The 24,356-nt window shown below is 49.1% G+C and overlaps 1 protein-coding gene across 2 annotated transcripts in view; it reads right to left on the reverse strand.

Moving 5' to 3' along the window:
* Positions 1-24,356, reverse strand: part of TCF20 (transcription factor 20) — a 62,047-nt gene that overhangs the window by 32,841 nt on the left and 4,850 nt on the right. For both annotated transcript variants that reach the window (XM_026046933.1, XM_026046932.1), the window contains exon 2: positions 4,017-9,644. In XM_026046933.1, coding sequence (XP_025902718.1) covers positions 4,017-9,608 — 5,592 coding nt within the window. In that variant the 5' untranslated portion in view covers positions 9,609-9,644. The remainder of the gene's footprint in view (positions 1-4,016; positions 9,645-24,356) is intronic.

A 24,356-nucleotide genomic window follows, 5' to 3' on the forward strand; every position in this document is an offset into this window, starting at 1 on the left:
CAGTGGAGTGTGTGCAACTATTAGTTTGCCAAGTCATAAATATATAGAGATGGCCTAGTGTGACTAATGGATATGAAACAGAGATGAAAATCCCCCATAGGAAGGACATGAATGAACGAGGTCTTCCCCATGGAGGTCCAGGTCTCCACAGGTACTCTCAAGCCTACTGCAGGAGTTCCAGCCTTAAGGTTCCAGGTACAATAAGGTAAATAACTTCCAATCATTTGTGACCTATTTACTTAGCCAAAATATGGCATCTGACAACCTACAAAAATAAAAATGAATGAATGAATAAATAAATAAGAGCTTTCTATGGGCAACAGGGTTACCCAGGGAAACAGAGACATTTTTTCACTTCAAGGTTTTGACTCCAAAATGCCACACATGAAGGTGGGTCAGCTAAGAGGCATGTGGTAAGAGCCAATAAAATCATTTTAAGCGATTTATGTGAATTCTGAAGTAAGGCAATATTCCATTCATACAAAGTGTGTTACTTGTCTCAATTACTGCCTACGTGGCTYGTGGCACTCAGTTTGCCCCACACTAACGTCTCCCCTTTCCCAGACCACCACCAAGCCCRTTCTCCTGCGCCTGGCAGACACCTCTCTCCTGCCAGCGAGCAGCTCCGTGCCCGCCGGTGCCTGCAGCCACGAACTGCACGTGGAGGGAAGAGAGAAGAGGYACCTGCGGAGCAAGGAGGACCTAAGGACAGAGCACGGGCAGCAAGCTAGGAGCCCCGCTGTCCAGCCTGGAGGCTGCTGTCCTCAAGGCAAAGGGGGCTGGTTCCAAGGAGCCTCTCCGTGGCCCGGGGCAGGAGACGCCCTGAGCATCCCGTGGGTGCCAGTGCTTCCCAGCCCAAGCTGCACGCGCTGCTTCCCCAGCAAAGCGCAGCGCCGGGTTCCTCCACGACGGGATGGGAGGTTAAAATCCAAAGGCTGCGAGGAGAAAGAAGCTGTTCTGGGATTTGTGACGGGGGTAAAGGAGAAAGGTGGACTGCTCTGACACGCCACCCAACAGCCCGGCGTTCAGTTAGGACATCTGTTAGGCTGCATCTTGTACAAACGCAGTCACAAAGCTCACAAAAATGGTTCCTGCCTCTACTGTCKTAAAACTAGTTTAAAAAAATAAAATGGATCCAGACAGAACGGTTATGAGATACAATATATGGCCTTTCAGTGCTCACAAACAAAGACTATGCAGGTTTTCTTATAGCTTTGCATAGGAAGAATTAGAAACCCTTTTCAAGTGAAATGACAAGATTGTGAATCTGAGTGACAAGAAAATCAGAACAAAATGGCAGAGAACGGGTGTGGAGGATGCAGACTGAAAGCCAAGTTTGAAATGAGAGCCTGAGAACTCACRAAATCAAGAATAATTTTTAAGTTCGTGACAGATGAACATGAAACTGGAGCCCAAAAGCAGCTCTATGAGTGTCTGGAGTGAAGTGACTGGGTTACCAAAAGCTACCCAGAGACAGGGCATGAGGCGCAGGGCAGCAAGGCAGGGGCAGAACTTGAGAGAAGCCCCACAAAAAGCTGCAATTGAGGAACAGCCTCTGAAAAAGGCAGAAAAAAAATCATCAGAAAGAAAAGAGGTAACCAAAAAAGAACACAGACGGGAAGCAGGTGGAACAGCACTTGTAGAGGAGCACAGCTGATGGGGACAAATTTAGCTGCCAGGAAAAGGAAAATGAAGCACTGGCTCTGAAGTTTAGCGAGGAAGAGCTCATAGTAAACAGCGATGACAAGAGCATCAGAGGCCAAGCGGAGACAGAGGGGAGGACAGGAGCCCCAGACAACGCACACGGAGTGTCTTCAGATGAGAAAAGCAGAAAGGAAATGAAGAGGTAGTTGCAAAGGTAAGAGAGGCCACGGGCTTTCTGTGCACTTTAAAGAAGGGAAATACTCATGTCGACGTGTGCTATGAGGAGAAAAAAAAGAAAGTTGGAAAAAAAAAAAGAAGTTGAACAAATGATTAAAGGAAAGGGTAGAGAGAAAGAACAGGGGTTCAAGGGAGACAAGGAAACATCACTGTGAGGTGTCAAAGGGGTAGATGAAAGGATTAAGAGGAGGAAAAAAATCTGTTTGGGACATGGGAGATAATCRGAATTGCTGGAAGAAAATGAGAAAGGGCAGGCTGAAGTGTGTTCTGTCAGAAAAAAACAGGAAGTCATGAAAATCTCATGCAAAGAAAGAAACAGATGCCAAAGAGAAAAAAAAAACACATTTGTACCATATTTAAAAAAAAAAAGTGTTGTGGATAATGGGCCAACTTAGAAAGTCTGATTAGGGCCAGTCAGCACAGCCACGGTATTTCTGCAAGGCAGGACCCCTCTGCAAGAAGAAAAGCACATAACATATCATGCAGGGGAGGTGAAGTGGCTCGACAACCGCCAGAGAAGACGCCTGCTTCAGGAGAAACAAAAATCACAAGTGGAAAGTCTGACATATCCCTAGAAAAGGAAAAAAAAAAAATTAAAAAAAACAGGTTGGAGAGACCTGAGCTCAAACTCCTGGTGAACTATGCACCACATGGAAGCATGGTGACCTTGCAAGTGGGACCCAAATGATGTGACGATCTTCAAAGAAACCTTGGTATTATCAGAGAGAGGAAATTCGGGAGTCAGAGGAGAACAAGCTCACAAGCAGTGCTCAGCAAAAACCAAGGAGATCACCTGTCTTTGCTGAATGGCAAGCTGGAAATGAGCATGCAGGCCAAACGAAGTTAGGGCAGAGCAGCATGTAATTATTGTCAGAGAAGAGTGTATGAGAAGCCAGGAATCAAACTTGAGGAAAGCTCTGGGGAGGAACCAGCGCAGAGCAGGTGACAATGCAGGGGGAGGAGAAGAGAAAAACTGAATCCTAGGAGTGCTTAGAAAAAGAAGAATCTGAAAGTAACATGGAAAAAGAATAATAATAATAATAATAAAATCATCATCTAGTCCCTCTTCTATGRTCCGGCCCAGGACAGAAAGCCAAATGGGAAAGGTAAGAGCAAATGCAGGGGCGCTGTGTCCTGTTGGTGGGTCAGATAAAGCCATAAAGCCACAAAGCTGTGGTTTTGAGACAGCCACTTTTATCTCTGATTATCACTAATGCCTCCATCCATAATCCAGAGGTTGTAAATCATCTTCTGTTGTCCCCTGCACACACACACTTGGATTTTACATGCTCTTCCTCACTAACCTATAGGCAGAGCCCCACACTTTGGAAAGGCAGTCATCAGTAACGAATTGTAGGATCATTTCCATGCAGCCCAAGCCACCTGTGTTTCACTCACGACTTAAGAAGACTTCTGTGCCCTTCTACTCAATCTCTGCTTTGTAGGAACGGCCAATTTTCCGAAAAATGGTAGAATACATATCAGCAGCACAGAATAATAACCTGTGTTGGAAGGGCCCTCTGGAGATCTCTGGCTTAAGTCCCTGCTCAAAGTAGGGCCAACAGTGACAAYAGATCCAACTTCAGAGCTYAAGTGGGCTGCTCGAGGCCTTGCGMAGTCAGGTAGTGAACACCTCCAAGGATGGATATTCTCCAGCTTCTCCCAACTCCTGATGTTTGACCCCTCCCGCTCCTGTTTTTTTGGGGGAAGGGGCTGTGTGCTAATACTGAATCGGAATTCCTTTTGGTGGAATTTGCACCTGCTGCCCCTTGTCCCTTCACTGCATAATTCCAAGAAAAGATCTSAAGAGCATTATTATCTACCAGGACAGAATACAGAGGCAAAAAAATATATCACCTAGTCACAGGAAAGGGCTGGACATACAGAACTTAATTTTAATAGGTAATAAGCATTCAGCTCTTTGATGCCTGAAAAATCTCTCACCCAGGTGCAGCGGAGATCTAAACTAGGCCGTCAAAAGGGCAACACTAGAGATGCATTTACAGATGAAAGATGTTTGATTCAGACTTGAGAGAAGGACAAAGCAAAAAAAAAAAAAAAACAACAAGAAGGTATTCAAAAGGTCATATTCATTGCAAATGATTTCATCATTTCACAGAAGTTTGGGTACTCACCATTTCTCTTGCGATTTCCACAGCTTCCTGCAGCCCATAGAGCCTGCCACAGACCAGGTAGATCCCATTGGCCCAGAGAATACAACCCTCGTGGACCCAAAATTCATTGCTGTCAAGAGGTAGTTCAGGAATTTGTAACTCCAGCTCGGCGCCACCTTCCGAAGTGGGCATAGAGGGTTTCGAGTCCAAAGGAGTCTTTTCACCACCGCTGCCACCCTCAGCGGTTGCTTTTTTACAAGAAGCTCCCCTTGATAGCGACCGAGCCGCTCCGCTACAGTCCTCGGAGCGGTGCCGCCTCTTAAAGCGGGGATGAGCAGCGAGGCTTCGTTGTTCCTTCTGCTGTTGCTGTTCCTCCTCCTCTTCCGTATCCGTCTTGGAACCATTAGAAGCACTTTTGTGCCGTACCTTGACCTTGCTCTGCATTTCCGTGGCCCTCTTTGGAGGCGGGTTCTTGGGCAAGGTGGCTGCGTAATCCTGGGGGTAGAAAGGACCAAAGAGGTCACCCATGTTACGGTAGCTGGCCCACTTGCCACACAGGCAGCACACGAGATGCCCCAGGACAGAAGACTCTGTGACTACGGGGCCCTGCAGCATGAAAGTCGAGGTGGGCAGCACTTTGCTCTCCACATTGCTAGGAGGGGGCGTTGAAGCTCTCTGTCCCTTCCGCCCCCTCGCCAGTTTGTTCTGCTCCTCTTCCTCCGCGTTAATGATTGTGCACACAGCGCCCAATTCGCACTTGTTCACCACRTGAATGTAAGGGAAAAAGGACTTATTCTTGGTGTCCGTTTTATCGGCCGCCTGTGTAGCGTATTTCAGCTTAATCTCTGGCTCTTGAGGCTCCACGATGGGGGCGGCCCGCCTGGGCTTCCGCTTCCGCGGCTGCGCGGCAGGTTTCCGCCTCTCCCTCCGCTGCCGCTTGGGCTTGGGCTCGCCTCCGACCGGCCCCTCSGCCGACTGCGCGGCCACCGGCGGCGGCGGCGGCAGCTGCGGCTGCTGCTGCTTCTTCTGCTTGTTAACGCTCCCGATCGGCCTCCCCTTTTTCTTCCCAGAGGGAAAATACCCCTTTGGAGGGAAACCGTCYGGCTTGGGTGAAATGTTTGTCACGTCTCCCTCTTTCTCCTCAGGCTTTGGGTTTGGTTCAGAAGCAAACGCACCAGAAGGGGAGACTGTTTTGGAGTCGGGAAAGGTCACGGTTCCAGCCCCGCTTACAGATCCATCAGACCGTCCCTGACCACCTGACTTCTGAGAGGGTGGCAGTGCTCCTCCAGATCCTGCTCCTTCTTTACTAACGGTGGCAGTTTCAGGGCTTTCTTTCTTGGCTTTCTCATCCTCATTGCTTGGCCACTCTTCTGAAGATCTGGGCAGGGTTATTTCACCGCCCAAGCCCTGGCTTGCTGGCCCTACTTGATCTGAGAGCATCTCTCCTTTTCTTTTCTCAGCCTCTGGCCCGTGCCCAGCCACGCTTCCTCCTTCGGGTCCGCTCTTAAGGGACAGAATGTCATCCAGAGTGACAGTATCTGCACCGGTGTCCGCACTGTTGGTGGAAACACTTCTCCTAATGTTGGGAGAGGTAATTTTTTGAACAATAGCTTCCAGTTTTAATCCTCGCCCCTTTCGTGGGGGCAGTATTTTGGTCTTAGCCGGGCTTGTAAGGGAAACAGCAGGGCAATTCCTACTGTCAGGACTTGGCAGGTCCTTGAAGGAATCTCCCTTTGCAACTGGCTTGCCAACATTTTGGCTCTGAGATGAATGGGCGTAGGAGTTGTAGGTTTTATCAGTCGCTTCTTTCGCTGAAGCCATCAGTCGCCCTCTATCTTCAGGGCCGCTGTTCCTCATGTCCTGCGGCTGTCTTTTGGTAGGGATGGGCGAGATGAAAGAGCGGACTCTCCGCCTCATAATTAACGGATTCTGAGGAGACTGGTCCTCCTGGCCAGGGAGCCTGAGCATGGCATTGCTAGGCTTGGGCAAGTCTGTAGATTCCTCTCGTCTATGTCCGTCGCTGTCCGGAGGGCAAAACCTTTTCTGGTTGCCTACTCCAAGAGGGCCACCGCTTTTGGCAGGAGAGGTTTGCCGGGAGAGGTCCCAACCAGATTCATGCTGCATCTTCTGGTGGCCGTGTTTCAGTTCGGCGCATTTGCTCTGAGCACCATCGCTCCCCATAACGCAGCGGCCAGCTTCCTGGCTTCCAGTATCATGGTAGGAGCTGCCTTGAAGGTACATCATTCCGTCCTTGTCGTTCTTCAAGGGGCTCCTCACTCTTTCCAGAAACTGCTGCTGCCTTGGGCTCTTCCTTGCCCCTTCCTGTCTGTGCTGAGCTGCAGCAATCACACCCTGAGCAGCGCTGCTGGCCCAATCTTTGTATTCTTCTTGCTGTTGCTGGTATATCTGCCTCTTGTAATGGTACTGGGAATTTAAACCCTGGTTAGGGTCACCAAAAGCGTGAGGCCTGGCATTCGCGTGATACGCCAAAGAGGAGCCTTCTGAATTCTGGGAGTAAGCAGAATGCAAGGAGCCCCTGTTAACTCTTTCTGCTAGCGTCATGTGTGGGTTCATGTGGTGCAGGTCTGCTCCGGGGCCTCGGCTTCTGCCTGGAGACATTTTCAGCTTATCTGCAAGATCGTGAAATTGAGAAGGCGATTTACCCCTGCTGCTTCCCGCTCTGCCAGCGGCTCGTCTCATCGGCGGCGCTCGGCTGTCCTGCTGGGGAATGTAGTCCGGAGCGGAATCAGAGACCGCCGCTCCAGGGCTAGCATTGCCTCGGAAAGACTCGTGCTTGATGCCCGCAGGATGACAATGGTCTCCTGTTTTCTTATTATTGAGGCTAGCTGAGGCCTTGGCCTGCTCAAAATCTTCTTCTTTGATTTGCCCACTGTGAGCCTTCATCTTTGCTTCCATGGACATTAAACCGCCAGGGAGGATTACCGACTGGCTTAGCCCAGGAGCGAGACGTTCACTCCGCCCACCTCTGCCATCAGGACCTAAGTGGCCCATTGGGTGGGCGCCAGGATCTCTGACAAGTTGTCTCAATGGAGATATGTCACAGATCACCGATCTCCGCTCCGAGAGTGTTCCCCCTTCGTGGGCAGAAGACTGAGACTCTACCTCAAACTTTCTAGCGAGGGGGTAATCGGCTAGATTGAGCTGCTTCATGTCAGGAGCTGCACCGCTTGATTTCCTATCCCAGGGACCCCAGTGAGGGCCTTCGAGGAGAGACCCCATGCTTTTGTTTAGGAGGCTCCTATTGGCCAACTCATTGGTTTGGCTAATTAAGATGTTGGGCCTCATCGCTCCCTCCAGACTCCCAGCCATCCCAGCATGTTCCTGTGCATTCCTAGAATAACGTCGGTCCGGATGATGGTGATAACCCTGTAAGACCTCCTGCAGGAGGCTGGGAAACTTCTCATTCCGGCCTTTGCGCTCACTGTGCCCTGGAAAATCCCCCTTTTCTTGACCAGAAGGGTACTGTGGAAAGCCACCTATGTTTCTCTGTAAACCAGCTGCTATATTATCCTTATAACTGTATCTCAAACTGCCAGGAGACTTGGAAGGTTCTGTTCTCACAGGAAAATTTGACCCAACAGCTGTGTGGCCAGGTTGGCTGTTCCCCTCTCCATTATGGTTAGTGTTATCTCCACTTTTGCTCCCTTTACTCCCTCCTTGAGCTTCTGTCTGTGGCCCCGTGTGCCCAGCTTCTTTCGCTGCACTAGCACTAGCTGGTGCCTGGGTGGCTGTGGAAACATCATCTTGTGCAGGTTTATCTTGCCCACCTGACTTTTCTACCCTTCCCGCCATGGCTTCCCGAGAGACGATCACCCCAACTGCCTTTTCGTTCACTTTTGGAGTGGCTTCCACTGCTACCACAGCTTCCTTCCCATCAGGGGAGGCGGCATCTTCCCTAGCTGCAGGGCTGGTGCTGAGCTTTGATGGCTCGTTCTGAGAGCCTTGTGCTGCTGGTGAGGAGTTGGGTCTCTCTAAGTTACCCCCTTTGTAGGTGGTGTCTGAGCTGGTGCTCTGGCCACTCAGCTGCCTCACCCGCTCCCCGTGATCCTCTGAACTGCTGGAACAGCCACCATCGAGGGACTCTGCCAAGGGAGACTTTAGCTGCTCCTCTGCCTGGGAGGAGCCCTCCGAGTTTGTGCAGCTGTCGGCCTTCTTTGAAGAGGACGACCTTTTGGAACCTTTTTTCTGAGGAGCCAAGGCATCCGAGAGCAACATGTGCTGGACAGTGTTGGGCAGATTGGCCACCTGAGAGCTTAGAGCGCTTAAGCTGCTCAGCCCTGGGTCYGTGAGCCGTTTCTCCTGCAGTCCTTCCAGCCCAAAGCCCTTGAATCCCCCTGCATGAGCATTGGGGCTTGGCATCATAGATGGTGTGGGGCTAAGCTGGGGCATCATCTGCAGGATTCGGTTTCTGGAACCCATAGACATGTTGCCTTGCCCACACTGGAGATTTTCTCCACCGGGCATGAGAGGAGAAGGGGTAGAGCTGCAACTTGGAGACTGAACTACAGATGCAGCAGGAGATGGGTTAGAAATTGGACTGAAGTTCTGGTGGAACTGCATTGGTGATCTTACAGGAACTTCAGCTTGGCTGTACTGTCCCACTTGACTCTGAAGAGAGAGCTTGGTGGCAGCATTTGAGTACTGCATTACCTGCTGAGGCGGGTGCTGCTGCTGCTGTTGCTGCTGCTGCTGCCCCAGCTGTCCACTCTGGGGGAGCTTTGACTGCTCAAAGCTTTTCATCGGCTGTGCCTGAAAGCTGTAGTTGGACTGGGCCCCGTACGCCTGCGCGTTGGAACCCACCGCGTGGCCTTCGTACTGCGATCCCGAATTCACACTGTAACTGCCGTCGTAGTTCTGTCCCGCCTGGCCAAAACGCTGCGGGGAAGGGAAAGAGGAGGAGGAGGAGGACGAAGTGGGCTGATAGTGTTGGCCGAACTGCCCCACTCGTAACTGGTAGCCAGAAGCCGAGGAAGGCAGGGTGGACGGCCGCTGCATGGGCTGCAGGTGCGAGGTGCTGGAAGCAGACTGGCTGGAAGCCTGGGGCAGAGGCTGGTGCGACTGATAGATCTGCTGCCTCAGCTGCTGCACCTGCTGCTGCTGGCTAGAGGCCGGCTGCTGGTACTGGGCACTCCCCGGAGAGAAAGGGCCAGTGTAATCCTGCTGGTAGTGGGATACACCCCCGAGGCTGGAGTGCTGCGCTTGAAACTGGCCCACGTGTCCCTCGCTCCCATACTGACTCCCAAAGCTACTCCCTTGAGGGGGCCCATAGCTCTGTACCGGTCCGGAAGGCCTGCGCTGAGGCGGCTGCTGCCCTCCTGAGGCCACTGGATCTTTGTTGGCAGCCATATAGTAAAACTCTCCTGCTTCTTTTCTGAAACCTTGGTAGCTCTGATGGCCAGAGCTCTCACCAGGCATCGCTGTAGAGGCTCCTGCTGCTCCGCGACGTCCACTGGCGGCACTTCCTCCGAAGCTCTGGAACATCTGGGCCTGCTGGCGGGGGCTGAACTCCTCCAGGCGGGATGAGCCGTGCACTTCCTGCGGGAAGCTCTGCTGGCTGCCGTGGTAACTACTTTGCTCCCGAAAGGACTGCATGCTGCTCAGCAGCACAGCGCCGGCCTGGAAGCCCTCCTAGAGCGGTGGGAGAGAAAGAGAAGAGAAGCTGTAGCATTCACGTCTCCCAGGCACGCGAGCAGCACTAACAGCAGCAATTAAGGCTCAGGGCTTGCCCCCTAACTTCTAGCACAGTTCGGAGGCCTAGCCCCTTGGCTTGTGCTTGTTTGCACCTCCTAAGCTGTGCAAATAGGAGGAATCATTTCCGAGACCAACCGAGCTCATAACCTACCACCAGTGGGACCACTTTTTCAGTATCAGTCTTTCTCTGCAGCCACTAACTGGGTCAGGTTTTGTGCCTCAGAGGAAACAAACTTTCAGCAGTATTTTGCTAGGCAAAGCAGSAGAACCACCATCGTCCCTGAACTATTCTCTACAACAATACTGGGAATAATTTGCYACGAGCTCGAATGAGGTAGTCATCCTCAAAGCATCCTCGGATCTACAGCAGAACAACATCCACTGGCCCACGTTTCACTTGGGAAACACTTGAGATGCAATCGGCCGACGGCCGCACGAGGACACCCGGCAAAGGCTCTACGGGAGGCTGAGAGCACCGACACCTGCGTGCCCAAACCCAACCGTTCCACGCTCGGCTCCACCACCCGGCGACACTTAGGTGAAAACCAACACACCAGGACAAGGAGAGAGATTTTTTCCCACTTAGGCTTCATTCCAGAAGATGGGAAAATCAAGAGGAGTCCTCTCTAGTTGCACAAAGGGATCTACAGCTTTACTCCCTCTGGACTTTCATATTGCCTCCAATAAACCTTAACTGAAAACGTTGGTCAGAAAAGCCAGAGCACACTTTCTGCAAGAGCATGTAGTATGCTATGTATGACTATTTGGATTTACATGTATGACTATTTGGATTTACAAAATGAACTCCTAAGGAAATGCACTCCAGAAAGGTTCTCCCATACACCTCAATATTCTATTTCGGATGGGGAACTCGTCACTCATCCTCAAGGATCCAACCAAGCTGCAGGACTGTTTGCAGACCCTGGCTAGTCCTTCACTAAGAGCCTCACACATCACTAGAGGCACTGAGAAAATGTAATGTCTATGTATATACTTTTTTTCTTTTTGCTATTTCCAAAACCAGAAATATAAAAAGACAAAGCCAATAAGCAGATGTCAAAAAACTTACTGGTTTTGAAAGCTCTGTTACTGTTCTCCAGTGCTGCAAGTCCACAGGATGCCCCTAAATAAAGCACTACCTTGCAGCTATCCCTTCCTGGAGAGACTCCTCCTGCTTTAGCTAAGTGTTAATGCCACACTTGCACTTTCCTGAGGAACAAAATCCTGGCTCCTCAGATTAGAAGCTTCCTAGAAGACTTGCCTGCATTATGTTTTCTCATTTAGTGATCCTTTTTGCTCGTCACATTCAACTGAACCCACTTAGAATTCAAGTCTGTTTCTGCACTTAGAATTATTCAAGGAGAAGATCACCAAAGAGCACCAAGGAAACAGACATGTGGATAATAAGATGCAGACTACACATGGCATTATATTCTTCTTCCAACTGCCTCTCAGGATTTTATCAAGGAGCATCTTATCTACAGAAGGCTCTTCCTCAACAGAGCTCCATCACTGGGGCCTTTTTCAGAAGAGGACTATTTATATTTGAGTTTCTGCTCCTTTGGGAACTTGTGCACAAAAGACATTCTGGTGCCCATCTTCATCACCCCTTGCTGACGCAGAAAGACATAAAATTTGTGTTGGGGTCTAAGTGCATGCAGTTTGACATCCAGAAGAACGTTACTGAAGGCAACCTTCAGTTGTTGATTCTTCTGCTTCTGACTCTTCTTCCAGGAAATCAGCTCTGCTCTAGCTTTAACCTGACAGTATGGCCTTTAAAAGAATATCAGCACATTCAGCATGATGCTAAAATTTACTTTCTTTTCCTAACATTTTAAAGACTACACATATGGATGAATAATACTCATGAAAAGCAAACAGTGCTGACCAGTCCAAATTTGAGTTTCTTAAGGGAAAAAATAAATACACCTTTCTGAATTATTTCCTTCTATCTTACGTCAGTCAAGAAGCTCCTGTTCCCAAATTTGCCCAGCTAACGCAAATTTTGTTTTGCCCCATTTTCAGTCTTCAGACCAAGGCATACAAAAGGGAGGGGAAAAAATAAAAGCAAAGAGGAAAAAAAGGGATGAAAGCAGCTTCTGACTCTGCCATCAGCAATGTTCACGTGCTATGGAAGCTGAACTCACTCCCTATCAGCAACGTGCTTTGCATCATCCTCACATTAAGAATCGTGAGCCTCGGGCTCCTTTTTTAAGTACTGTTGTCACAAAACTGCCTTGGCACAGCCCAAACAAGGCTCCAGGAAGCCTGCTTTGAGTTACACCATAACCTCTCTGATCAACGATTATATTCATTCCTCTACTCAAGAAGTGTCATTTAATTATATTACRGAACAGGAGCAGGACAAGTGGAAATCCTTCTAAGACACCCTTTGGGTGTCTAGCACTGATACCCAAAGACTTATGATATACTTCCTGTCATCGGGGCACTATAAACATAAGACAACTGCAATTTCCATAATAATCATTTCTCCTAACAAAAATGGCACTGTAGAGCATTTAGACTCTCAGCAAACCCACCAAGAATAGTTCAATAGCTAAGTCTTATTAATAAAATACATGGAGACAACGACAAAGCCTTCAAAGTCTCCTGGATTCACGGGRAAAAAAAAACCACATTTATTTGATTAAAATTTTACTGGAAGGATTTAAAAATACATGTTCACATACTCCTCCACATGCAGGAACGCAGAAGAACGGCATACGAGCTACTGAGTCCCATGCCCATCACACAGGGGCAAAGTTCCCCCAAAAGTACTCCACAAAAATTACACATTTACAGCGTGTGCTCACACACACACACATATATGTATACATATAGATATTACACATCTATATCTGCATCATTTGTTCAGAGTTTCAGTTCCGAAGAGCAAAGAGCAGGCTCTGGCCCAAGCCAAGCACACTGAGGCTCTCACTCCAGGCAGAGCCACCTCTGYCACTAAAGCTCCATGACTCTCCTCGAGTATTTACAGCCCGTTGCTTTACGGCCATCTAAGCACATCCACGCATTAGACCGCAAAATCCAGTTGCTGGGCCAAGCTGTTCCTTTCTGCTCCAACATCTCTGTTTCCTCCCTGACATGCCGGCWATCAAAGTTGGTCCTCAAGCCTGCAGGAACAAAGCAAGCACACTGCAAGCTCTCGTGGCTGAGAAAGAAAGAGCCTCATTTATTAAATCTCTAAAGCACAAGTCATGAATACAGAGACACAGTGGGTCCTCTTATCCATATCTCGGAATTATTTGTGCAACATCTGAAGTCATTTCAGAGTCTTTCAAGGCACATTCTCCACGTGTGCTCATTTTTAAGTGCATCTACATTGCAGATTTTGTATCTTGTTTCATCAACGTCCTTATGGGATAACTTTGCTACACGGGAGCTCCTCAAAGGCGGTGCTCCCGCATTACGAGACCACCAAATGCAGCCAACGGCCACGAGCCCCTTCCAACRCACCCTGCGCACGCGAGGTCGCCCAACCGCTCCTGGTTAGCGGGGAGCATCAGCCCTCCCGCACCCAGATCCCCCTGAGAAATGATTTTCCGCCCCGCACCGTGCTGAGTTTTTCAGGTCAGCACAAACCCTCCCACCTCTCCGTCCTCGTTATTGCCGAYGGGACAGGCGCGGGCGGCTGCCCACGTTTCCCCGCGCGACACCAACGCGGCCGCGCGGTTTTACACGCGGCCAGCGCAGAACCAGGCAGCCCAACAGCAAAACACCTTGGGGACGGGCTTGATTCTTACTGAGGAGCCCGTGAAAGAGCAAACCAAAGCAGCATCCCTTAATTCCGTGGGAGGCAAGCRAGGCCTTTGTGCTTCGTTACGTTTCCTTGGGATTCGGGCTGAGCGCTGTGACCCATCTGCACACAGGAGGCTCGGGCAGCTCCGAACGCAGCGCRTTCCCAGGGATCTGGCAGGGACTTYGCACTTCCTAGCGTGCTCATCAGGAAAGAAAATGCAGCTACAGGCAGGGGACAAACATTCAGACAGCACTTTGCATAGGCCCCAAATGTACGTGGAACAGCTGATTGTTTTATGGAGTGTCCAGCCTTTGGATTAAAATAGACTTATCTACTAAATGCTGTGCAAATAACAGAGATATACAAGTATCTGTGGCCATTTCTGGTCACAGCCTGTACAAATGCATTAGCATTTTTACTTTTGCTCCCTGGATCATCTTAAAACCAGCCTGCCCTGAGCAACAGTCGCTGCACTCAAACTCTAAGCAAAAAGCAATAAAAATCCAGGTCAGAACTGGAGCACAAGCAACTCATAGGCATAATTTGTCAGTAAATAATCCTCAGAGTCTCAATAAAGCCTGATGCCAAGGCAAGAAAACGTCCACGTAGGGAGAATCATTTCCATGGTCAAAGCCACGCCACTGACCCTCACTTGAGCCGTGCAGTTACTACTTGCACGCCTGGGCAGGGGCTACAAGTAGACCGACTTGCTTCACTTTTTTTCTGTATTATCATCTGCTGTTTTACAGGTAGAGAAACTGCAAGCTCAAACAGAAAACTACCGTTAGCAAAGTAACAGAAGTAAMGCTGCTTCATTTGATGTCTTTTCAAAAAACTAAAACCAGTTTTAGCTTTCTTAGATATGATATGCAAGCGCCCAAGACAGCCAGTGCTAACTTAAAGGGTCACCAGCTTGCCCAAGCAAKGCTATTCACAGCTCGCTTCTTTTAAAAACTGTGGGTAGCCTGGCCTGAAAGGAAGATTTTTTTCATACCTTTCTATGAAGCTGCTTCAGACCTGCTCCACTTAAAAGAAGAAAAGAAAAACTGTGCACACTAAAAATAAACCCAGGAAACTCAGATGCAGTCTCATCCACCACTGCACGTCTACAGAAATAGAGAAATTTCTCCTCAGACCTGGCTCTCATCAAGGCACGATACTTTGTGCAAGAGCTTTTAGCAATTTTTAGCAGTGTATGTCCTGGAAATGAGCGGTCATACCGGCCCTGGAACAAACCCTGAGTTTTGTCCTGGCCAAAGAAAACTGCCCAGCAATTTCTCACAGGAGTTAGGGTTTGAGCAAGTGCCTTTCACTAGTTTCCATCGTCTCACACAGACGCCCTATCACCTTTACTAACTTGTCCAAGCAGCTTTCTAGAGAGTTAGCGCGTGGAAGTGCAAATCCCCACATGGAAGCCGTTCCCATGGAGCGGGAGGAACCGCCGAGCGAGGCGGATGGGCCTGGCAGGGCCCGGCAGTCGTGAGCGGGACAGTTTGGGGGATTATTGCACCAGGCCAGATCCAGCTTCTCTTCTCATTCCCTGCATTTCCCTGCGTGGCCACGGAGAACTCTGAGCTGCAGTTGTCGCCTCTTCCTGTCCCACAGGGGAGCCACGTGAATGCACAGACACCCGCGCAAGGAAGCATGCAACTACTGCAACAAAAAGTCTCTTGCAGACAGACAAACCAGACTGTCACACGTTGCTATGATTCTTTTGGATAGCACCAAGTTACCAGTCCATTTTTTTAAACCATTTTGTGTGTATGTGTGTGCCTGCAAGTCTTCCTCCCTCCCTCACCGCGTCACCAGAACTAAAATGCCACGTCCAGTCGAGCTCTGCTCTTCGCAAGAAGCGTTGTGTCAAATTTATACTCTGAAACACGACGAAAGCAGCAGGTTGACATGAGTAAACATTGCCGGAAGCTGATACTTGGGTCTCTGTGGCTAGGGAAAGCGTATTTCTAGGAACACAGCTAATGACAAAGTTTCAGCAGAACTTGATTCCATTTTGTATCATTTCATCAGCAGAAATTCATGACTACATCACTCGCTCTCCAGCTCAGCCGGTGGGCACAGCTGTGCTCAAGGAAGTGCTTGTCTGGGCATTCACCAGCTGGTTGCTCCAAGTTCCTTACAAACTTATGGCGAGCAGGTACAACTACTTTAAGMGGAGACCCTATGCAAAGCAGTGAGATTTCCTTCTGTAGTAAACACAGCCTGTGGTGGTGGTCTCACACACAGCCCTTCGCGCGCCAGCTCAGGGGGTCCGCGCAGGGAAGCGCCGCCCCGGCCCTCTCGCCCCAAGGCCACAAGAGGAAAAGAGCCCTTTGAGCCGGGTGACAGACACGGCCGCGGTGTCACCACACCGGCAGCTGCACCAGCAACGCGGGCGCAGCAGGAGCTGCTCAAGTGGCGTGGCTACTGAAGTGCACTCCAAATCACAAGGTCGTGTTCAAAAGGCTCTTCATCTTCACACAACATAACAACCCTTCCCGCCACCAAAACAAAGACAATACTGATTCTTCCGCTCATTTCTTTTTTTCCAAGCTTCACATCAGCTGCCTGCACCCTCTACCCAAACCATTTACTCCCCCCGAAGTTTTGACAGCTCCTTCTATGCCTCTCGTTGCAAGCACAGCCCTATCTGCATCCCCCGCGTCTCCGCACAGCCAAACCCCCCACCTGCTCCTGCAAGACAACCCAACTCCCGGGGCAGCCACTTCAGAGGGCAGCTCTTCGTGCCCAGAGCCGAGACACGAGGTTCAGCAGCAGGTCTCTCAACTCACCTGCACGCTCACCCTGTCACCCTGCAGCCCTAAAGGGGGAGAAGGGGAAAAGAGGACAGCCATTCTCTGCAAGAGGGAAGCAGCGAGCAGGGCTGGCAGCTCTATCCGTTCCCAACTCCCACTTTCATTGCAGAAATGAACCTAGTAGCTCAAAGATTACATAAAATCAAATATATATATATATCTATATAACTAACTTTCACAAATTGTTCTTACCAAGCAGTAGCAACTGCCTTTAAAACYTTCAATGCATTATCTCTTCAAATTATGACAAGCCGTTAAGAATATTAAAGTCATACAGAAAACACTACCGGTAATCCCCATCTTTCTTTTCCATTTAAAGCAGTCAGCAGAATCAAGTCTTCATATTGTTTTACAACGTCCAGCACAATGAGTCCTTAAGTAAGGCTCCTGTGAACTCGAGGCAAATGAAGTAAACCTACACAGAGCAGCCAATATGCAAAATATCATCAAAAATCAGGCAGCAATATCATCCCAATCTAAACTAACAAAGAATTGCCCCCAACTGCAGAAATGCTGTACTCTAAACTTTTTATTCTTCTAGAACACCACAAGCAACCTAGCTACACCCTGAACCCCTCTGAATTTTCACGAGCCAAAAGGATCTTTCTTCATCCCGTTGAGCGCTACCTCCACCCGAAGTGGCAACACCTTTAAAAGCAGTTGSAGCGGGGAAGTCCTCCTGCTATGAAAGGATTGAGGCAAAAACGCAGTCAAGCCCATGTGCTGCTTACTGACAGAATATTGATGGAAAATGAGGGGTTTATCTAGCAGATACTCGGATGAATTTCTACATGGCAAGAGYGGTGACGCATTGGAACGGGCAGCCCAGGGCAGGGGGGGAGCCACCATCCCGGTGCAGATGAGGCGCCCAGGGACACGGTTTAGCAGCCTTGGTGTTGAAGGGCTTATGGTTGGACTCGATGATCTTGAAGGTCTTTTCCCAAATATGGGGAAAAAAAGTGAAGTTTCCCCCAAAATAGCTAAAGCGCTTTGAAGGCTAACATTAAAAAGCCCCTTGTTCCCCCGTGTCTGCCCAGCTCCCGCAGCCCATCTCCGTGTATCTTGCTGGTGCCTACGCTCCCAAGCGTCGCTTTCCCGTTCCTCCCTCCTGGCCCGCAGCACCTGCCTCCTGCTGCAGCCCGTCCAGCCACACGTTTCTGAGAGTTGCATTATGCTAATCTAGGGGAAAATAACACGATTACCAAGGCTACAGCCACTCTTAGCGGGTAGACAGGAGAAGGCTCAGATAAAATTACTTCAGTTAAGCAATTCAACAGCAACAAAATCCATTTCATTTCAGTGGCAGCGCTATTTTAAGTAGCTCCCTTCAGCCCTCCTTTTCTCCCACCCCCAGGACACTCATTCCCACCCCAGCACTGCAGCTCTTCTCCAGGTTTTTCCAAAGGGATCAGCCTCTTGCCCCAGTAGCATCACGCCAGTAGCTACAACGACATAACCAGCATTAGGGACAGACAAGAGCAAGGAGGCCGCACGCTGCAGCAGTGGCGCAAACGGATCCCAAATTCACGTCGTGGGGAACCCTGCACCACTAATCCTTCACCTAACGCACCCGAACGGATGCAGTGTCACCCGCTTTCTCGTGCAGTTCATGACACTCTTCCAAGAGGTCTTTCTCCACAGCTGCTTTAAGAGTCCAACCACCTCGAATTTCCACACCTCAGCTGAGGGCCTGAAGCTACACAGTATAAATTCAGGCCAGGGCAACCAAGGAGCAAGACGCTGCTGCTTCCASCTGTAGACACTCACCCCTTGCTCGTCAGCTCTGGCTCCCCAGCCAAGACCAAGCGGATGGCAACAGGGGTCGGGTCACACCACACGCTAAATGRACTCCAATGGACACCGGCAGTTCACACAAGGGACGAGCTACAGCCCCGGCTCTTCCCTCCCTCCACTGGGCTCTAAAAAYTTCTCCCTTTCCAAGGGATTTCGGTATCACTCCACCGAGTGTTGAGCAGCACCAGAACATTTGTGCCAGTGGTCAAGATCTTGCAAAGACGATGACCTGAATTTCTGCCCGTTTCATCTCTTACCATGCAGTACACATGCCAAAGAACGCGAACAAATGACAGGGAAGCGAGGAGTCCAAAGCAAGAGGTGAAATGAACTCGGCACCAGAGAAGGCAGAACGCTCCTATGGATCCAAATTAGTGGAGGAAAAAAACTTCGCTGTACTCCAAGCATAATTTTTGGAAATGCTAGAGTGAAGATTGCAAATTAAGACAGAATGAGTTTCAGCTGGTTCACTACGCCAAAAATCAGCCCCATCATTCTTCCAAACTTGAGTTCCTGCAGTTATGCCTTCCGTACACTGGGGAGAATGGAAAAAAACAAAACCAGAGAACTACACTGTTTCTTTCTGCATCCATCCTCCCCTCTAGAGCAGGCTGAGCACGTGTGATAATCCATATATAATCATTTCACAATGCTCATGTATTCCTAGAGGTTGGTTACAAGGGCACAGGGATGAGCCTGCTTCCTCCCCTGCTCGGAAACACCCAAACATTCCATGGAAAGCAGAAAGTTTCCCATCTCGTTTAAGCCAGGCAGACGACCACAGAAAGAAGCAACCGGCCTTTGAAAGTTGCTCCTCATTTAATTTGAGGCKAAGGACATTTATGGCTTGTTAACCTGCTGGGGAAGAGTCTCTTGCTCATCCTTGGTTTATTTCTGAATGGCAGGGTACACGTGGAGCTGATCAGGAATAACGGCACGAGCAAACAAAGCCTAACAATGTCTTTACAGACACCGCAGCTCTGTGAGCAAGGCAGGAAGTTTATTTTCTAAYTCTTCCTCCTGTCTGACCCCATTTCTCATGGAGCCAAAGGGTGTTCCTTCTCCGTAAGCTTGATCCAGATTCACTCAAGTCTGGAGATCTTTTCCCACCAACTTCAACAGGCTTTAGATTAGCCTGYGGAGCACATACGCAGTCAACCTCTTGCACTCCCCTTGCCTGTTTCAGCAGTGGGTATGAACAACTCCTCACAAAATCTATCACACATGCACATCTTCGGGGTTTTTCCCCCACTGAATCCACCTCTCAAATACACAGCAAGATTCACTTTGCAGTGTAAGAACAAGACAGCAAACCAAACAAGAGACGAGCAGGACTCGTGCACCCCAGCTGTGCGACGCCACCACCACCCAGGAACCCGTGCCCTGCTGAGCAATTCTCAAGGAAGAAGCTGATGTTARTAACTCCGATGAGTGAAATGTAAGGAGCAGAGGCAGCATAGGACACTGAGTGGAAAACAGTAGCCCAGAGGACCTCCCCGTTCCCAAAACAAAGCCAACCTGATGCAAAAGCTGAAAGTCTCTGCTGAAGACCCGCAGAGACCCAGACCACAGGGCAGCAGCCCTCTGGGTCCCGACCAAGGCCACCCCCACGAGGGCAGGCAGGCAAGCACCCCACAGACCCGCACACACAGAGCTCTCACAATAAATGGGACACCCAGAAACACAAAGAGAAAGGGTCTCCCCATCACACTGCACTCACTTGCAATGAGGGAAGGCAACAAGGGTGGCACAGCTCTGGTTTTGCCTTTTTTTTTTTTTCCCCTCCATGCAACAAACAGTACCACTTTGGAKTGATTCATAACCCTGCTCCCAGGACTGCCTCTTTCCAGGAGCACAGGGAGAATCTGCCACTCTCAGGATGCCAAGCGACACRAGGAAAAAATCTGCTCCCGCCTTCTGTAGCAAATTCGTCCCACTTATTCCATCACCTATCCGGTGCCAATCAAGCTTTGCAAGACCTGTCTAAAGGACCATTTTTACAAGCCATTGCATGCAAAAAGGCTGCAGAGTGGTGAGTCGAGAAGCCTCCGCACACACAAGAGAGAGAAAGAAAACACACGGGGAAGTAAGAAAAAAAATACACYGGGGAAAAAACACCTGCAATCAAAGAAGCGTCAAGATGAGAGACAAACCCAAAAGCCACGATGGGACAGCACTGATGAAGCAGCATTCCCTACGTTTATCAGACACATTTCAGACATCGACTGATAGCGCAGCCCACGCTGCCTTTGTTCGTACTCCGTACATGGCCACAAGGCACCTCTGGCTTCAGCTCTGTCCCAAGTTCAGTTAAATCCACAACCCACACAGCTAACAACATATAATTTTGCAGGAAAAGTGAGGTGGACAATACTCCCAATAAAGCTTATTTAAGCTTGAGCTAAGTTGTTCCCTGCAAAATTTCTAGCCGAATGGCAAGTTTTTATCAGAACTCGCTTGGGGGTTTAGCAACACCTTTGAATTTACCAGCAATTAGATGGCTCCAAGTTCATACCAATAAAATCCTCCAAAATAAATTTTCACGTTCTAGCACAGAACAGATTCCACACACAATTCTTAGYGCGAACCCCACCAGGCCGGGCACTTAAGATGACTTTTTCCTTTTTCCTCCTCGTAACTTCTCCGCGCTTGCTGTATTACAACACAGGCAAGAAACGCTGGGCTTTTCCATTGGAAAACAGGGCATATCTCAAAGCAATTTCACAGCAGGACTTCCAGRGAAGAGGGGACCTTGAATCCCTTTTTCCAGTCTTCCCATATTCGCGTTAGTCACAAACATGGTGGGAGAAAGGAGAAACAGAAAGGGCACTCGGAAAGTGTGTGAATACTCACTGCCACCAGGTCTGCCCAACAAAAGGGTATTTGTGAGTTCTGTTCTCTCCTAGAACTGGTCTTGAGAGACAGCTAAGCAAGGGTCAGGAAAAAAAAAAGAAATATGAATGCTTTGCCATATGCAGTTCAAGCATTAGTTCAACTGCTCATGCTGCTCAGAAATGCAGAAACAAGTTCAGGAGTTGGTATAATTAAAATTCCACATTCCTTTACCTTCAAAGGCAAGGAGACGGCCCGTGGCAGCCTCCAGAACACCCTGAACCCATCGTGTCCTTCGAAAGGACCAAATAATCAGCTCACGACTGCAGGGAGGCCTCARCTCGGAGTCTGCTTTTTGAATGAGCAGAGGCCCACGTGAAGGAGAGAGATGAAAACTAAACGCGCTCCCAAATGTCCAAACATACAAATATACAAAGCAAAACAGGGCTCGGTGACAAGCAGGAGGGGCTAGGCCCGGCTCAATCAAGCAGGAGAGCAGGCAGAGCTGCCCAGGTCCCCAACACGGGAGCTGCCCTTTCCCCAGGCGCCCGGCGCTGAGCTCTGCACGAGAGCTGCCCAGGAGGGAGCCCAGCACACAGGATTAACAGCACCCCCTGAGTTGCACACTAAGATTTCAGCTCTCATGACCAGCAGGGAAATACAGCAGTCTCCCCTGCAAAGTCCTAAGGGAGCACGAGCACAGGCTGCCRTGTACATTGTGCCTCTGTCCTCTAGCAACGCTAAATAATTTTATATTATACTAAGTTACATGTCACATGAAAACTATTAGGAGTGGCCAAAATACTCTGACACTCTTTTTTTTTAATTTTAGAAGTCACATCCAGCATTTTTTTTTTTGAAAGAGAGCTCACTGGCAATAGCCACAAAAAAAGGTAGAAAAAAAACAAAGCAAGCAAACCAAAAGATCCCGAAGCAGGAGTTTTAGTGGCCTGAATGATAAGAGCTGGTTGGTCTCAATCCAGTCTCTACCACCAAACCAGCACAGAAGTCACAGAATTCTCCATCAACCACCAACTCGGTGGTTGTTCGTTGGGAAACATATGCTAACCCATCAGCATTCCCAGCTTGGAGGCCAAGGACGGGATTAAGTAACCACTTTTTCTTGTTTTTCTTCCTCCTAACACAAAGCCAGTTAAGGTACCCACCGATGCCAAAAAACGTTTCTGCATCTCTGGAAGCCGTAAGAACTCAGGTGCCAAAAACACTGGTGTGATATCCTTCATAAGGATAAAACGCAGTTGAGCAAGTTCAGGAAAGAAAATTAAATATCTATTTTAATTAAAAAGCTACTACCCCCCACAGGGACCTGGCATACCCCGTGTSAGAAGCCAAGGTATGCACAAGGCAGCTACAAACTCCTGAACACCCCCTTATCGCAACGCAGAGGGGAATCAGAGAAGCAGGACGAAAATGGCTCAAGTTTACTACATATTAAGGCCTCACTCCCAACAATGACCTGGCCAGCTGGAAGCGCAGCCGCAGGAGCCGCGCACTGACACTCCTGTGAGGGGTCCCCGTTTCGTAGGAAGGTGTCATTGTCACGGAGCTGCGCCTCACAGCTGGGCGAGGCAAACGGGACCTAAACAGGAAGGCAGGAAAGGGGATGGCAACCGTTTTCTTATTAATACTGTATGAAAAGCCCCAAAGATTTCTTCACACACATTTCTACAGGAGGAGGGAGAACAACTGGAAAAAAAAAATCAACAAGTTTTACTCCTTTTCCCCACAGAACTCCACAGAGAACCAAAAGCAGTCGCTGATAGAGCTGAATTAGGACAATTTTACTCACACCCTYCTAAACCTTTGCATTTAAAACCCGAACATCCTTCAAAAGGCTGGGAAAGCTAACGTGAGAGTCTCTGCAGTTCTGCAGCTGAAGATGAAGGAAACTTCTTCTGCCAAAGAGGAGCTCTCTTTTACCAGTAGCGCACAACAAGATTTCTGTTTCCTTTGAGTAACCTTCAGATCTTATTTATGCCTTAGAGAAACAGATGTACTCCTTTAATAAACATTCACCTCAGGCCTTCTCTGTAAAGCATAAGTGAGAAAAGGACAAAAAAAGTATTTCTTCCAACTCCTGTTACAGGCACAACCAGGTTGCTCCTAGTGCTGTCATATTGGGAGCCATCCTTAAGCTGCCCCAGGCTGCAAAGGTGTGTATTAAAGCACAGGTTTCAGAGGAATAAATAAATAAATAAAGGTTTAATCACTTTTGAAGTCGCTGAAATTTAATTTAGAGATCAAAGCCCAAATAGTGTCAAAAAACACAGCTTGCTACTAGAAAAGCAGTTACATCTGATCTGATTTAAGGTTAGTAGTATGCAGAACACCWAACTCACAAGAAGGTCCAAACACTCCCCTTAGACATTTAAGGCTACTAACAGAGAGACCAAAAGGTACCAGTTTGTCTGAGGCAGTTTCCAAAATTATAAGCACCAAAATCACACAGCAGTACCTCCTGTTTCTTTGAAGTAAAAGATGCTGTCATTCTTGCACTTAGAAAACACAGCAGTGTATTTGCTACTTCAACCAGAAAACAAAACATGCATTTCGCATGCCAGGAGTTTACAGATATGAGCAAGTATTATTCTCCTTTCTTTGACACATCGACGTTTCTTAAGAGACAGACGACTAGATGGCTGACAAACATCTCTTCCCATTTTCCATGCATATTCCCTCTGCAGCCCRTTACTGCCACTACCTTTTACATACACCAGGTCCAGGTCGGCCGAAAGAAGAGGCAAAGGGCCAAAATTCAGCCTCATAAAGCTCAAGTGATAGCAAATTAATATACAATCATATTTAAAGCAGATTTCAGAAAAAACATCTCAACCAAAAGGTGGCTCATATTCCGTAACATTAAAAAGAAGAGCTCCACATACACTAACCCAAATATACTTAGCTAGCCAAGTTTTGATCTCGGTGGTTTACAGCAGGTACAGGTATCTAAACAGGCAGCAGCCTGGAAAACAAGGGCAAAAAAAAGGAACAGCTTTTCCAGACCGGATTCAGTTACTGTGCCATAACTGCAACGCAAACAGCGGGCACAGCTCCATCATCCATTCCCTGCACAACAGCGGGATGAAGGTGAGCGAGCTGCCCCACGTGCACCAACGGAGCGGGAATCAGGCTAAAACTCATTTAATTCACGGAAAACACCCAGGACGCATCAACAGATGGCAACAACTACGGGGGACACAAACAGCTTCCAAAATACCACGCAAACACGACAGAGCTCCCAAAGCGATCCCGAATCCTCTCGCGGCTCTGTTGGGAAGGAGGCCACGGAACGGACGGCAGAGGAAAGAGCTCGGGCTCAGTCAGCGCACGCGCGGCGTGGACAGCCCACGCGCGGCGGCACCCACAGAGGGGCCCCGGTCCTCAGGCCCGCAGCCCGGGCACGCGGGGCCACGAGGACACGGCCCGGCCCGGCCC

Source organism: Nothoprocta perdicaria, unplaced genomic scaffold (genome assembly GCF_003342845.1).
Source record: "Nothoprocta perdicaria isolate Ctin4 unplaced genomic scaffold, notPer1 scaffold_460, whole genome shotgun sequence".
NCBI classification, from domain to species: Eukaryota; Metazoa; Chordata; class Aves; order Tinamiformes; family Tinamidae; genus Nothoprocta; species Nothoprocta perdicaria.